A 15,293-nucleotide genomic window follows, 5' to 3' on the forward strand; every position below is an offset into this window, starting at 1 on the left:
TCACATCTGAAAATTTCCTAAATATGATGCAAGACCTAAGTTCACATTTTCAATGGGCTCAGCGAACCCTAAGCAGTATAAATTATGAAGAAAACAATGCCTAGGCAAAGCTACTGCAAACCAAAGATACAATGAGGTAACACCTCACACCTGTCAGAATGGCTAAAATTAACAACACAAGAAACAACAGGTGTTGTTGGCAAGGATGTGGAGAAGGGGGAGCTCTCTTCTACTGTCAGTAGGAATGTAAACTGGTGCAGCCGCTCTGGAGAACAGTGTGGAGGTCACCGAGAAACTAAAAACAAGGGGTGTCTGGGTGGCTCAATCAGTGGGGCATCCGACTTAGGCTCAAGTCATGATCTCACAGTTTGTGGGTTTTAGCCCTGTGTAGGGCTCTGTGCTCGGAGCCTGGAGCCTGCTTCAAATTCTGTGTCTCCCTTTCTCTCTGACCCTCCCCTGCTCACATTGTCTCTCTCTCTCTTTCTCTCTCTCTCAAAAATAAATGAACATTAAAAAAAAAAAAAGAAACTAAAAATAGAACTATCCTATAATCCAGCAATTGCGCTGTTAGGTATTTACCCAAAGGATACAGATTCCAAGGGGTTCATGTACCTCATTGTTCAAAGCAGCATTATCAACAATAGCCAAACTATGGAGAGAGCCCAAATATCCATCTACTGATGAATGTATAAAGAAGAAGTGGTATGTATATACAATGGAATATTACTCAGCCATCGAAAAGAATTAAATCTTGCCGTTTGCAATGAGGTGTATTGAGCTAGAATGTATTATGCTAAGTGAAGTAAGTCAGAGAAAGACAAATAGCATATGATTTCACTCACATGTGGAATTTAAGAAATGAAACAAATGAACACATGGAAAGGGATGGGAAGAGAAGAGAGAGGGAAACAAACCACAAGAGACTCTTAATGGTAAGGAACAAACTGCAGGTTGTTAGAGGAAGGTAAGTGGGAGATGGGCTAGATGGCTGATGGATCCTAAGGAAGGCACTTGTTATTATGAGCACTGGGTGTTGTATATAAGTGATGAATCACTGAATTCTCCTCCTGAAACCAATATTTGACTGTATGTTAACTAACTAAAATTTAAATTTAAAAAAAATCAAAGATAAAAAGATCTTGAAAGCAACCAGAGAAAAATGACAAATTACGTACAAAGGAGTCATTCAGAAGAATGTTACCTTCTCATCAGAAACCGCGAAGGCCAGGAAACAGGAGAACAACATTTTAAAAGTGCTAAACGACAACAGCAAAAAAACAGTCAGCCTAGCAGCCAGCACAAAAATACTTCTCAAGAATAAAAGCATAATAAATGCATTCTCAGACCGAACGAAGCTAAGCCTTAAATGAGGCCCTGCCAAAATGGCAGACTGTATTCAGACCAAGGCCCATTTTCTCTGGGTGGCAGTGTGTGTCCTTCTCCTTCCACTTCTCCTTTCCTTTCCCTGTAATTTAAGCTGGGAAAAAAAACTTTTTTGCTAAAGGGAGGGTAAATCTAGTAGCTGTTCCCACAATAATGAACGTGCAAATGACATCATGTACTATCTAAGGAATTCCAAGATCATCATTTAGGTGCTTTTGGTAAGAGAATTTTATTATTTTAACATGTTAGGTGAAATAAGTGTGACAATGCACACAAGTTAATGTGCTAAATGACATACATGTTCTGGAACATAATCTTAGTGGCACAAAGATGTCACCATTCACATAGCTTATTTAGGGTTAAATGTTGAACGGCAGCTCCAAAAACATTGAGTTGAAAGAAAATTGTGTGATAATTGCTGTAAACTATCTGTATAATTAAGCCAAAAGTACTAACATTTGTGACAGATTTTAACTCATTTTTATAACTCACTTAAGGATTCAGATACATAATTTTTTTTTTTTTGGTAACCACCTTGGTATTTCATCTAAAGTGATAAAAACTACTGAGTTGGAAATCAAAGATGCCAAGGCTTCATAATTGCCAGCTAATAATTATTTCATTGTAAACTGAGACATATATGGGGCTCCCGTCCCTCCTTACTGGCAATTCATTTCATAATCACCTCCTTTTTTTTTTTAAGTGTATTTATTTGTTTTGCGAGAGAGAAAGCAGAGAAGGGGCAGAGAGAGTGGATGAGAAAGAATCCCAAGCAGGCTCCGCGCTGTCAGCGCAGAACCCACCATGGAGCTCAGTCCCATGAATCGTGAGATCGTGATCTGAACCCAAACCAAGAGTTGGACACTCAGCTGACTGAGCCACCCACCCAGGTGCCTCCGTAACCACTTCTTATTGAGATGTGCAACACTAGCTTTCCAGCCTGCTCTCCCACTTGCCATTCTCTTCCATGGGCCAGACATTCTGGCCGGAGGGAACTGTGTGTTTAACCCTGTGCGCCCTGCACATTCACAGAGCTGAATCCCTGTTCCCTTTCCCTGGAATATCATGGTGCTAATATTAATTTGGAACAATAGATTCCTTCACGGCAACATCTAGACTGACGTTTTGATTCAGAAATTCTACCATCGCACTGTGTATTGTGGTATGCTACCAAAAGAATCACTTATTGTAAGAATAGGAAACAAGAACAGCTATAAACATTGCTTTACCTGTTTTGTGTGCCAAGGAAGTGTGCTCGCTGATTTTATCTGCGTCTTGCACATCATCTTCCCAGCATCCCTTGCGATGTTTGCCCCATTTTAGAAATGAAGAAACTGGAGCTCAGAGAGATTAAGTAAACTGCCCCAGGTCACAAAGCCAGGTGGTATAGAGTTATCATCTGCTTCATTGTCCATACGCGTAACCTCTGCACTGTGCACACTGCCTCCAACTTTGGTCTAGAGTCACCTCTGTATGTTTAAGCCCCTCTGCTAGCTCCTTGAGAGCAGAGACGGAAAATACCTTTCTTGTTCCTGCATCATTTCATGTAATAGGGGTGTAGGCTATTTCATATCTGATGAGATCAAGGGAGGTTGGCCATCCCCAGCAGAAAGGTCCCCTAACTCATGTAATCTCATCCCTTATAGCTTGCATTGTTTTTTTTTAATGTTTTATGTTTATTTATTTTCTTAGAGTGCATGTGTGCACGAGTGCGGTAGAGGTAGAGAGAGGGGGAGGCAGAGAATTCCCAAGCAGTTTTTGTGCTGTCAGCACAGAGCATGACGCGGGGTTCGAACTCATGAACCCGTGACATCATGACCTGAGCCAAAATCAAGAGTGTGATGCTTAACCAACTGAGCCACCCAGGCACCCCTGCCTGCATTCTTCATAGCGGCAGCTTGTCTCCAGCATGAAGCAGAGAAGGCATTTAATAGACGTGTCATAAAATGAATTTAATTAGCTTTTTATATCCAGTGGTGAAGAGTAGGAACTTATGCTAAAAGAATTGTCCAAGGGAAATTAGATTCCATATAAAATGAGGATCCACTTACTTGTTAATGTGAGCCTTTTCAGCAGTTTCATTCAGATACTTGTCTTTTTAATTATGGGAGATGAGGAAAGCATTAGGAAAAATCTGGCTTTCAGTTTTCTACACCTTTATTTGTTACTCTGTATTGTTAAATTCTTTGGGCAGTGTCCATGTATAGCTCATGCACAATTGTATTAAGAAGCAGCAGCTGTTAAGGCAATAAGAGCGTGAAGTAAATAATTCACAAATGACTTGCTTGTTTTTTACTCTGCATTTGCATTGTTTAATGGTTCTGCCCAGGGTTCTCATACTACAGTGTAGCTGTAAAGTTTGGAAGCAAATCATATTATTTTACCTTGTGTATTAGCCAGGGTTCTCCACAGCAACAGAACCAATAGGAAGTGTGTGGGGGTGAAGGGGAGAGGGAGATTGATTTGTTTTGAGGAATTGGCTCATATGATTGTGGGGGCTGGCAAGTCAGAAAGCTCCAGGGCTGGCTGGACACCCAAGGAGGAGTTGATGTGACAGCTTGAGTCTGACGGCAGTCTGGAAGGGGACCTCAGTCTTTCTCTCCTAAGGCCTGCAGCTGATTAGATGAGGCCCACCCACATCACGGAGAGTGATCAGCTTTATTCCAAGTCTACCGATTTAAATGTTCATCTCATCCAAAAAATACCTTCACAGAAACATCTGGTCTAGTGTTGGAGCAAATATCTGGCTACCATGGCCTAGCCAACTTAATACAAAAAATTTAATCATCACGCTACATGTAGTATATCATCAAAAGAATCATTTATTGTGGGTTTGCCTGTGCTTCCAGACTTAGTGGCCATACTGCATAATAGCATTTTGGATATGGTCTTCTCATGTTAATTTTGTCTGTATTAGGAAAGAAGCAATGATTATAAAATAAACTTTAGATTCATGTCCTCAACTTCACAGAATGCTTCATCAGGGTAATATCTTTCTAACCCGCGAAATTCTCCTACCAACCCACAGGTGTGCTGCTACAGACTCTGGTGCTTATGTGATCACATGGGGTGAACAGAGGTTTTTGAAAGCCAGAGGGATAAAGGCAAAGTAAATAGCAAAGGCAGATGTTGCGAAAACTTTCATATAAACTCTGACACTATTTGACAGGCGAGTGTATAGCTGGTTTGCACGAGTGCACCCATACCAGCTGTGAAATTATTGACGGTATTGAAGTATTTCTACCCAAGTTGGTGAAGAGCTATTGGGTGAAGTTCCCTGAGTTCCCCAGCTGCCAGGTCTGCTTCTCCCCTGAGATCTCATAATCCACAACAAAAGGCTAATGACTAACAGAGCACAGGGCTCCAGGACCATGCTTCACCAGCATAAGACCGTTTGGGTTTTGTTTGTTTTAATAAGGTATAATTTGCATACAGTAACAGTCACCTTTTAGTGTACATTCCTGTGAATTTTAACAAATATATGCAGTCATAAAGCCACAACTATAATCAGGATACAGAATAGTTCATTCACCTCAAAAATGTCTTCCCGTGTCCCTTGGAAATGAACCTCTGCCTGCCCACTCCAGCCCCTGGAAACCATGGTCTGTTTTGCGTCCCTATACTTTACCCTTTCCAGAATGTCATGCAAATGGAATAATATAAGCTTTTATAAACATTCGTATATAGGGTTTTGTGTGAACGTAAATTTTCATTTCACTTGGGTAGGATACCTGAGAATGCATTTGCTGGGTCATATGGTTAAGTGTATGTTTAACTTTATAAAAAACTGAACTGTTTTCCAAAATGGCTGTGCCATTTTGTACTTCCGTGAGCAACTTATAAGAGTTCTTGTCGGTTTGTTTTTCCCCTTTCAGACATGCTAATAAGTAATGATACCTCATTTTAATTTGTATTTCCCTAGTGACTACTGAGGTTGAACATCTTTTCATATGCTTATTTCTGTCCATATATCTTCTTTGGTAAAGCATGTTCCAATCTTTCAGTCATTTTTAAAAAATTGGATTGTTTTAAATTATTGACTTTCTTGAGAGTTCTTTATATATTCTGAATACATGTCTTTCATCAAATATGTGATTTGCACATATTTCCCACCAGTCTGTGGCTTGTCGGTTGTTTTAACAGAATTAACTGGTATATGTTGTAGCACCTCATAGTACCCACCCCTGCCCCCAACACACACGACTCAAGATACATTTAATTTAATACATAAATAAGACCTTTTCCAAAATCCCGTTTGACAGATTACTGTCATTTTCCTGTATATTCATTTCCCTAAATGTGGCCATCCTGCTGGGTAACCAAATACAGATATTTCTAATGCTTCTTAGGTTGCTAGCACATCTCCTGACCCTGAGACTTGTGATGGACCCCAGTGAGCACCCCCAAGTTATTTTTCTCGCACCATATGGATGACTCAGTGTTCTTTTTCCCATTTCCTTTTTATCTTTTCTCTTTCAGACTTCTTTATCTATGTGTGATGACTCAAAACAACGGATCTGTATTTGGAACTGCTTAGCTATCAGTATGGAAACTGCTAGATAGAAGAGAAACCTTGAACACGAATGAACAGCAGCAGAACACCTATAATACAGTTAGAAAATGTGTAATAGAAACTTCAAACATTGTGGTAGATCATTGGCAAGAGAGGATATCAGAGAAGAGTTTATAAAGGAATTGGATTTGGGATGATGAGTAAGATTTGTATTTGGAGTGACAGGATGTGGAAATTTTCAGGCCCGGTGTGGCCTGTAGGCAGGAGTGGCCGTGGTGCATTTTTAGTAAAGACTAAAATGTATTCCCCTGTTCACTATATACTGAGATCAGGACTCAAAATCTCCTCCATCTGTACCTATTCTCTAGGTCAGTGATTCTCAATCAGGAACAGTAATGCTCCACTCCAGGGTGTTTGGAAATGTGTGTAAGTTGGGGAGGGAGTCGGCTTTAAGCCTGGGGTCCCTACTGACATGTGTTAGGATGCTAAATGTCTTGCAATGCACACGAAAGTTCTAAACAGTTAAGAACTTGTGCCCCCACTAAGTGCTAAAAGCACTCCCAATAAGAAGCATTGCCAGTTATTTCATGCCATCACAATTATGCTTTAAATATTATTCATGCATGATTCCCAAATAAAGAAGGCTTCATTCAGCCTGGACCACTTGCCTGACTCTTATATCCAACAGCATCCAGTTGGCATTTCCGCGTAGATGTGTACAATTAAATGTTAACGTATCTATAATCAAACTCCTAATTCCCTTATCTCTCAACTCAGTCTTCCACAGTCTGCTACGTCTCAGTCGATAGAAACTTCATTCCTCCAGTTACTCTGCCCAAAAGCTTTGGGGTCTTTGATTTTGCTTTCTCTCACATCCCACAACCAACTCATCACATAGCCTGTTGGTTGTACATTCAAACATATATTCAGGCTCTTGTCACTTCTTACTACTTCTTTCTGTCACTTTGACCTAAATTACCATCATCTCCCACCTGGATTATAACAGTAGCCTTCCTACTTCTGTCTCAGCCTCCATTAGTCTATTCTGTACATAGTGTCTGGTGATCCTAGCCAAGTCAAAACACAGATCCCGTTTTGCCTGTACTCAGTCATCACTCTTGGCATTCCTGATACTTAGCATAAAAGCCAGAGCCTTGGAAGTGACCTGTGAACATGTACATGACTTGTCTTCTAGGTTACACCTGTGAATTCTTCTCCTATCACTCTCTCCCTTCTAACGTCCACTTAGCCATTTTTGCTCCTCCCTTTCTCTTGAGCACACCAGACTCCTGCCTCTTTGCACCTGTTTTTCCTCTATCTGGAATACTGTTCTCTCAGATTTCTTTTTTTTTTTTTTCATGTTTATTTATTTATTTTGAGAGAGGGATTTTTTTTCATGTTTATTTATTTTATGAGAGAGAGAGAAAGGATGCAAGCGGAGGAGGAGCAGAGAGAGAGAGAGGGAGAATCCCAAGCAGGCTCCATGCTGTCGGCACAGAACTCCACACGGGACTCGATCTCACAAACTGTGAGATCATGACCTGAGCCAAAATCAAGAGTTGGACACTCAACCAATGTAGCCATCCAGGTGCCCCAGATTTCTTCATAGTCTAACACCACATGTGTTCTAGCTCCCATTGAAATTCTCAATCTTAGGGCGCTCCTTAGACATATTAAGAATATGGTTACTGTAAAGTTTGTATGTGATAATTCCATAACCTTACATCTTTTTTAAAATTCTTTTTTTAAATGTTTCTCTTGATTTTATTTTAGACAGTTTTATCTATATTGTACCTAGTTAGTTTTGAGTGCCTGCCAGATGCAGTATATAAGGAACTGTGACATTATGCTAGGCCTCAAATTGCATTATCTCCCTGTGGAGAGGACGCAAGTACGTGTGCCTTTTATCAGTTTATTGCTTCTCAGTTCCAGATCTACCCTTTTCCTTGGGACTGACCCTTGTAGAATTTTTTCCTTTGTCGTTGGTTTATATGAGGCTTTCTCAATAGAGGGCCCTAGAGAGATAGTGCAAGGTCAGAACAGGGGTTTCCTTCCCGCTTCCAGGGTGCTGTTTTCTGTGCAGCAACCAGCAAAAGGATGCCCAGTAACACCTCAGCAGCCTTCACTGTCCAGCTGAAACCCACACTCGCCAGCAAATTTCTCTGCTGTCTTTTTCCTTTGATCAATACATGCCAGGTACATTTTTTATTTGAAAGAACCAGGTTTTGTTTTTATTTATACTTTCTATGTTTTGTTTCCTTTTGATCAATTTCAGTTCTTATGTTTTTCAGTATCCTATCCATACTTTGTATTTATTTTGCTTTGCTTCTCCTAGTCTGTATATCTCACACACACACACACACACACACACACACACACACACACACCTCCTGAAACCATCTGTACAATTAAGATCATAAACATATCCATCCCTAAGTTTTCTCATGCCCCTTGATAGTCATTCCTTCCTGCCCTCATCCTGTCTCCAGACAACCACTGATCTGTGTTCTGTTATTATACACTAATTTGTATTTTCTAGAGTTTTATATGAATGAGTTAAATAGTGTACACTCTGTTTTGGTCTGGCTCCTTTCACTCAGCATAAGGATTTGGAGATTTATTCATGATGTAGTGTGTATCAGTAGTTCATTCTGTTTTATTGTTGTATAGAATTCCATTCTATGGATATACCACAGATTGTTTCTGTTTACTTGTTAATGCACATATGTGTTGGTTCTAGTGTTTGACTTTTTTACAAATAAAGCTGCTATGGACATATGTTAACTGCCTTTTAATGGTCCTAGACTTAAATTTACTTGGATAAATATCTAGGAGAGGAGAGCCTGGACCATATATATCCTTAATTTTTTAGGGAACTGACAAACTTTCAAAAAATAACTGCGCCATTTTACATTCCCACCTGCAATATAAGAGATTTTCAGTTCTTCCCTATTTTTGCCACTTTGGGAATAGTCAGCCTTTTAAATTTATCCACCCTAATTGTTCTGCAGTGATATTTCATTATATTTTTAAATTGCATTTTTCCAGTAAGAGTGTACATCTTTGCTTGTGTTATTTGCCATTCTTATATCTGCTTTGACATAGTGTCTATGTACATCTTTTCCCCATTGTTTTTTTGGATATTTGTGTTTTCATTGAGTTTTGAAAGTTCTTTATAGATTCTGGATACAAATCTTTTATCTTCTGTATACTTTGCAAGTATTTTCTCCCAGTCCATGGCTTGTCTCTTCATTGTCTTAACGAGGCCTTTTAAAGAGCAGACATTTTTTATTTTGATGTAGTCCATTGTATCAATGTGTCCCTTTGTGGATCTTGCTTTTGGTGTAACCCAGATCACAACGGTTTTCTCCTCGATTGTCTCCTGGAATTTTTAAGGTTTATGTTTACATTTTGGTCTGTGATTCATTTTGAATTAATTTTTGTATATGGTACAAGTATGGCTAAAGTTCCTTTTTTTTTTTTTTTTTTTGCATGTGGATATACAGTTATTCCCACACCATCTGTTAAAAGTACTTTCCTTTCTCCACTGTACCTTTGTTGAAAATTAGTTGTCCTTATATGTATGGGTCTATTTTTAGAAACTCTCCTTGCTCCATTGATCTATTAGTCTGTTTGACAACAACACCATATTGTCTTGATTACCATAATTTTACTGTAAGTCTTAAAATTAGGTAGTGTTAGTCCTCCAAATTTATCTTCCAAATTGTTAGATTATTCTAATTGTTCAGCGTTTCTACATAAACTTTAGAACCAGAATTTCAACATATATTTAAAAAGAAAACCTGCTGTGATTTTGATTGTATTAAATTATAGATCAATTTGAGGAGAATTAATATCTTAGCAGTTTTGAGCCTTTAAAACTATGATCACAATAAATATCTTCATTTCTCAGCAGTATTTTGTACTTTTCAGTGTACAGGTCATGGATATCTTTTGTCAAATTTATCCCTAAATATTTCATATTTTTCATTCTATCATGTATGATATTTAAATCTTTTTCAATTTCCAATGATTATTGCTACCATATAGAGTACAAATAATTTTGTATATTGATCTTGTATCCTCCAAACTTGCTAAGCTCACTTCATAGTTCCAGTAGTTTTGTTGTTAATTGTTGTTGTTTTGTTTTTTGGTGGTTTTTTTTTGGTTGTTGTTTTGGTGTGTGTAGGTTCTTTTGGACTTTCTACATACACAGTAATGTCTTTGGGGAGGAAAGGCAGTTTTACTTCTTCCTTAAAAAGAATCTAGTTGCCCTTTATTTCTTTTTCTTGCTTTATTACACTGGCTGTAAGCTCTGTACAATGTTAAATAGAAGTAGAGAACAAATATGTTTGTCTTGCTGAACTTATTGGGAAAACAGTCTTTCACCAAGTATAATATTAATTGTTGTTTTGTCATAGATAGCTTTTATCAGATGAATAAACTCCCTTCTATTCCTAATTTGCTAAGAGGGTTTTTTTTTTTCTTTTCTCCCTGGAATGGGTGTTGGATTTTGTTAGACAATTTTTCTGTATCTATTGAAATGACTTTATGGTTATTTTTCTTTTAAGTTTTAGTATAGTGATTTACATTGATTTTCTCATATTAGTGCAATCTTAATTAGTAAGATAAACCTCATTTGGTCATAGTAGCTTGATACATTGTTGAATTCACTTTGCTAAAATCTTGTCTAGACTTTTTCCAACTATGTTCAAGAGTGATGCTGGGTTTTGTTTTGTTTTGTTTTGTTTTGTTTTGCTTTGCTTTGTTTTTTTCTCTTGAAGTGTGTTTGTCTGGTTTTTGTATCAGGATAATGCTGGCTTCATAGAATGAGTTGAGAAGTATTCCAACCTTTTAACTAAAATTCAACTTCTTTAAATATAGGGCTGTTCAACTTACCTATTTCTTGAGTGAGCTTTCTAATTTTTATCCTTCAAGGACTTTGTATTAGCATAAAGTTGCTTATTGCCTTTTTATTATCTGTAGAAGTTGGGCAATGTCTCCTTTCTTATTCCTGATATTGGTAATTTGTGTCTTCTCTCTGGTTAGTCTAGTTAGAAATTTTTCAATTTTATTAATCTTTTCGAAGTTCTAGCCTTTAATTGATTTTTCTTTATTATCATCCCATTCTCTATGTCATTGATTTTCTTGATGCTCTTTATTATTTCTTTTTTCTGTTAAGGTTTCATTTGCTCTTTTATTTCCAGTTTCTTGGGTGAGAGCTCTGTGTGTAACATGTTATTCCAGGCAGTAATTATAATTGTTATTATAATAACCTTTGCTGCCAATTCTAACATCTGTCAGTTCTTGGTTGATTTCACTTACATGATTTTTCTCATTATAGGTCATGTTTTCTCACTTACTGGAAAGCCTGGTAATATTTTACTGGATGCTGGACAGTGTGAATTTTACCACATTGAGTGCTGGGTATTTTTGTATTCATACAACTATTCTTGGTATATGACACAACTAAGTTAATTGGAAACAGTTTTATCTTTTCAGATATGGCTTTTAGGATTTGTTAGATGGGAATGGAATAATGTTCCGTCTAGTGTTAGTTATTCTGCACTACTGAGATAAGACCCTTACATGCACTCTACCTAATGCATCATGAATTATGAGGTTCAAGTCTGATAAGAACAAACACTGTTTTCAACCCTGTATGAGCGGTGGGCACTGTTACCTTTAATATCTTCAGCTGGTTCTTTCTCCAGCGTCGGATAGTTTCCTCACATGCCTGGGCTGATCATTACTCATCTGAATACTTATGGGGGCCTTCTGCAGATCTCCAGAACTCCCTCTTTGTGCATCTCTCTCCTCTGAGGTTCTCTGTCCTGCAAACTCTAGCTGCTTTGGACTCCCTGAACTCTTAGTTCCTTGTCCTCAATTTAAGGTGCCTGCCATCCTGTGACTGATTTCCTCTTCCCTGATTAAACTGTTCTCTTCAGTCAGGTCTGTGCTCAAGTGTCACCTCCTCAGAAAGACTTATTTTGATTAATACAGCTCTCACTCCCCTCTCGCTCTGTTTTATTATAGATTTACCTTTTCACTGTCTGTCTCTGCTCACGATAGTAAGGCCCACTTCTGATCTTACATGTGTACCTAACTGGATTTCATGCTCATATGTATCAAATATCCACAAAAATGTTCATAATAGCCCATCATTGGAAACAGTCCAAATGTTTATCATTACTACACAGCAGTGAAAATGAATAAACTATAGTTCATGCGACAACATGGATGAATCCCAGAAATAGAATGTTGACAAATGGAGCCAGACACAGAAGGTGTCTGTTCAAATAGGCAAAACCAAACAATAATGTTCGAATTTGAAATACCGGTTCCATTTAGGATATGGGTTTTTCCCAGTCAGGGGTTCCCAGAGTGGCCTTCTGAGGTTCTTTCCTTGAGCCGGGTGGAGAAATTGGTTGAGTGAAATCAGTTGAGTCCAATATTGTCTCCTCTGTAAAATCTTCCCTAATTCCCTGAACAGGTGGTCATTCTGTCTTCTCTGAACAAACATTAGAACAATTATACTGTAATTATTACATTTTCCAAGGGAAGGAGTCATCTTGGTTTGGTTTGGTTGGTTTGGTTTTTGTTGTTTTGAGTATCTTTGGTGTAGGACCGATGCTCTGGAGACGTTTTCTGGTGGGAGGAATGAGCAAGTGCAGGAACTTCAAACATATGAGCCACGGGCTTCTGCAGCCCATGCCTGTGCCTTCCCATTGCCTGTTTCTAGTTGAGGACAGAGATACTATCTCCTGTTGTATCTGGAGAGCCAAGATTTGTTGGTACCTGTTTGTCATTAGTCTTGACAATGAAAAGTCTTGAGACTTAGGTAACCTGGAGGTCAGATAAGGTCAGACTCCTTAGATTTGGCAACCTGGCAACCACAGGAACAAAGCCACCTCTGCCTTCTGGTGGCTACAGGGGATAAGGCATAACTTCGTGTATTCACGAGGCTTCGCTGTGAATATTTTCCCCCACAAGTTTATGGAAGGATCCATCAGAAATCAATCTGCTTTGTAGGGTTTCTTCTCCCACACAAAAATGCTGTGAAACCAAAATACGATAACTCAACAGAGTACTCTTTTTTCCTTTTAATTTTGAAAATTTCAGTGAACATGCACTTGGAAAGGGTAATCAAATGAGGATAAATCGAGCTTCCAAAGAAAATTGTGGCGGTCTTGGGAAGGGAAGTTCCTTCAAAGTTTGTCCTTGCTGGAAGTAACTGGCCCTCAGCAGTGCTATAGCTGAGTTCCAACTGATGAGTTTACATTTCTGTGCCAGGCTTTATTAAGGAACCCAGGATAGCATCTGTTCACTTTGAAAAGAATTCTGGCAATTCAGCAGCGTCTTAAGATTTTAAATGTATATTTTGATTAACACATTTTTATTGGCATATATATTCTTTTCCTTTTTTGCTAATACTACTGTGAATGTGTCTTTCTGCAGCTGTGGTGCTCCTATTCAAGTTTCTGAGGTGAAGCTGCTTTCCTTTTCATCGGGGCAACTAACCGTCTTCCTCCCTGCTGAGGTGAAGGCCATAGGGACAGAGAATGATCGCGTCCTGCCTCTGCAAGAGCTGGCCATGAGGAGTCTACATCACACATACCATACTTTCCTTAAAGGTACACGGGGCTTTTCTCTTTTCCTGCCTCTTACTCAGTGAACTTGGAAATTATGTTTTATGCTGCCTACTTTGGTGTCCATTTTTTTTTTTATGGGTGGATCCAAATTTACTGTTTTAACCAGTTTTAAATGCCCAGTACAGTGACATGAAGTACATTCACATTGTTGTGCAATGGGACTTTTTTTTAATTAAAAAAAAGTTGTAATTTTATCAATGGTGATCCCTTCAGTACCCCCTACTGACACAGGAGCATTTGCTAAAATATGGTCTTCAGTCATAAAGGACAGAGGTTAAAAGTTAAACTATGAGGTTTAGGGGCACCTGGGTGGCTCAGTTGGTTAAGCGGCCGACTTCGGCTCAGGTCATGATCTCACAGTTTGTGAGTTCGAGCCCTGTGTCGGGCTCTGTGCTGACAGCTCGGAGCCTGGGGCCTGCTTCAGATTCTGTGTCTCCCTCTTTCTCTGCCCCTCCCCCAGCTCACACTCTGTCTCTCTCTCTCTCAAAAATACATAAAGATTAAAGAAAATTTAATGTAAACCATGTGGTTTAAATGAAGGAAATTGGTATTTGGGAACATGTATCTGGTGGAAGTGAAAAGCCTGGCAGAGACACTTTTCTTTTGTGGGGAAAAAAAAAAAAATGAAAGGTCTTATCCTCAAAGCAAAGTTGGGTACCTTCCAGCAGAGTGGGTTTTTGCCATGCAGTCTGCTTACATCTGAGAAATTATACACCTGAAGGGGAGGAAATATCAGGAATCTTCGGCACTACCACCACAGCATGTTAACTCTTGGTTTGGAAAGGATTTGGCGGTACATAGATTTCAGAGGTGTTGTGATGTGGGTCTCGGAGACGCTTTGAAAAAGCAGTAGGCCATGTTAAATAAGCTACATTTCAAGTTTTTCAAACTGCTAAATGTTTTGTCTTTGCTTCAAAAAAAAATCCATACGAAAGCATCTAACATCAGTCAGCCTTCTAGAAATGTCTAATACAAAGTTGAGTTGGTTTTTAATACTAGACAGAAAACTGATAATTATTCACCTATGGGTAAGTTCCATTTTTATAAATGGTTATTGGTAAGTCCAGATAGATCTAAAGGATGATAAGATCATTTGTATTTCCTTCCCAAAGACGAGTCTGTAATTTTTAGGTTTTGCCTCATTGTGACCACTTCTCTTTCTTCTGGATGTTTGCCATCGGTGGGAATCAGTGTGCACTTGTGCTCACGATTGTCTGAGCCACTGGGATGTTTTGCTTTCAACGTTGCTTTTGTATCACTCAGGCTCAGCCGAGAAGGAGGCCCCCTCTTTATTAATGACAGCTTTATTAATGAAACAGGGAAAAGCTTGGTTTCATTATTTTTCTTTCTTTGATTTGCTTCCCGCTTTCATTCCTTTCAGTAAATACAATTTAGCTTGAGTAGTGCTAAATGCCCAGTCGATTTTGGGAAGAACTTAATGGAAGTCAGTGTTAGTCTTTGGTGCCAGCCCTTTTTTCTTCTTGGTCTCTCACAGAACGTTTTGTAAACCCTCTCTGGGTAAATTAATGCCTTTTTTTTAATCTTTGTTCTTAAAGAATATTTGGTGTTATTCTTTCCTTGCCTCTGCCTCAGGCCAGCTTTTGTTTGCTCTTAAAAGAGCAAATTTAGGCTTCCTCTTAGTATCAAAAAAAGTTAAAAAAATCTTTCATTTCCAAATAATGCAGTGCCTATCAGATAACAGTTATTTTCAACACGCAATACTTTTTAACTAACCAAGTGGACTG

At 38.7% G+C, this 15,293-nt stretch overlaps 1 protein-coding gene across 5 annotated transcripts in view; it reads left to right on the forward strand.

Annotated features, from left to right (window-relative positions):
- Positions 1 to 15,293, forward strand: part of LRRC28 (leucine rich repeat containing 28) — a 179,646-nt gene that overhangs the window by 143,108 nt on the left and 21,245 nt on the right. For all 5 annotated transcript variants that reach the window (XM_042988165.1, XM_042988166.1, XM_042988164.1 and 2 more), the window contains one exon: positions 13,355 to 13,530. In XM_042988165.1, the coding sequence (XP_042844099.1) occupies positions 13,355 to 13,530 (176 nt within the window). The remainder of the gene's footprint in view (positions 1 to 13,354; positions 13,531 to 15,293) is intronic.

The sequence above is a fragment of the Panthera tigris genome, chromosome B3 (assembly GCF_018350195.1).
Source record: "Panthera tigris isolate Pti1 chromosome B3, P.tigris_Pti1_mat1.1, whole genome shotgun sequence".
Classification (NCBI taxonomy): Eukaryota; Metazoa; Chordata; class Mammalia; order Carnivora; family Felidae; genus Panthera; species Panthera tigris.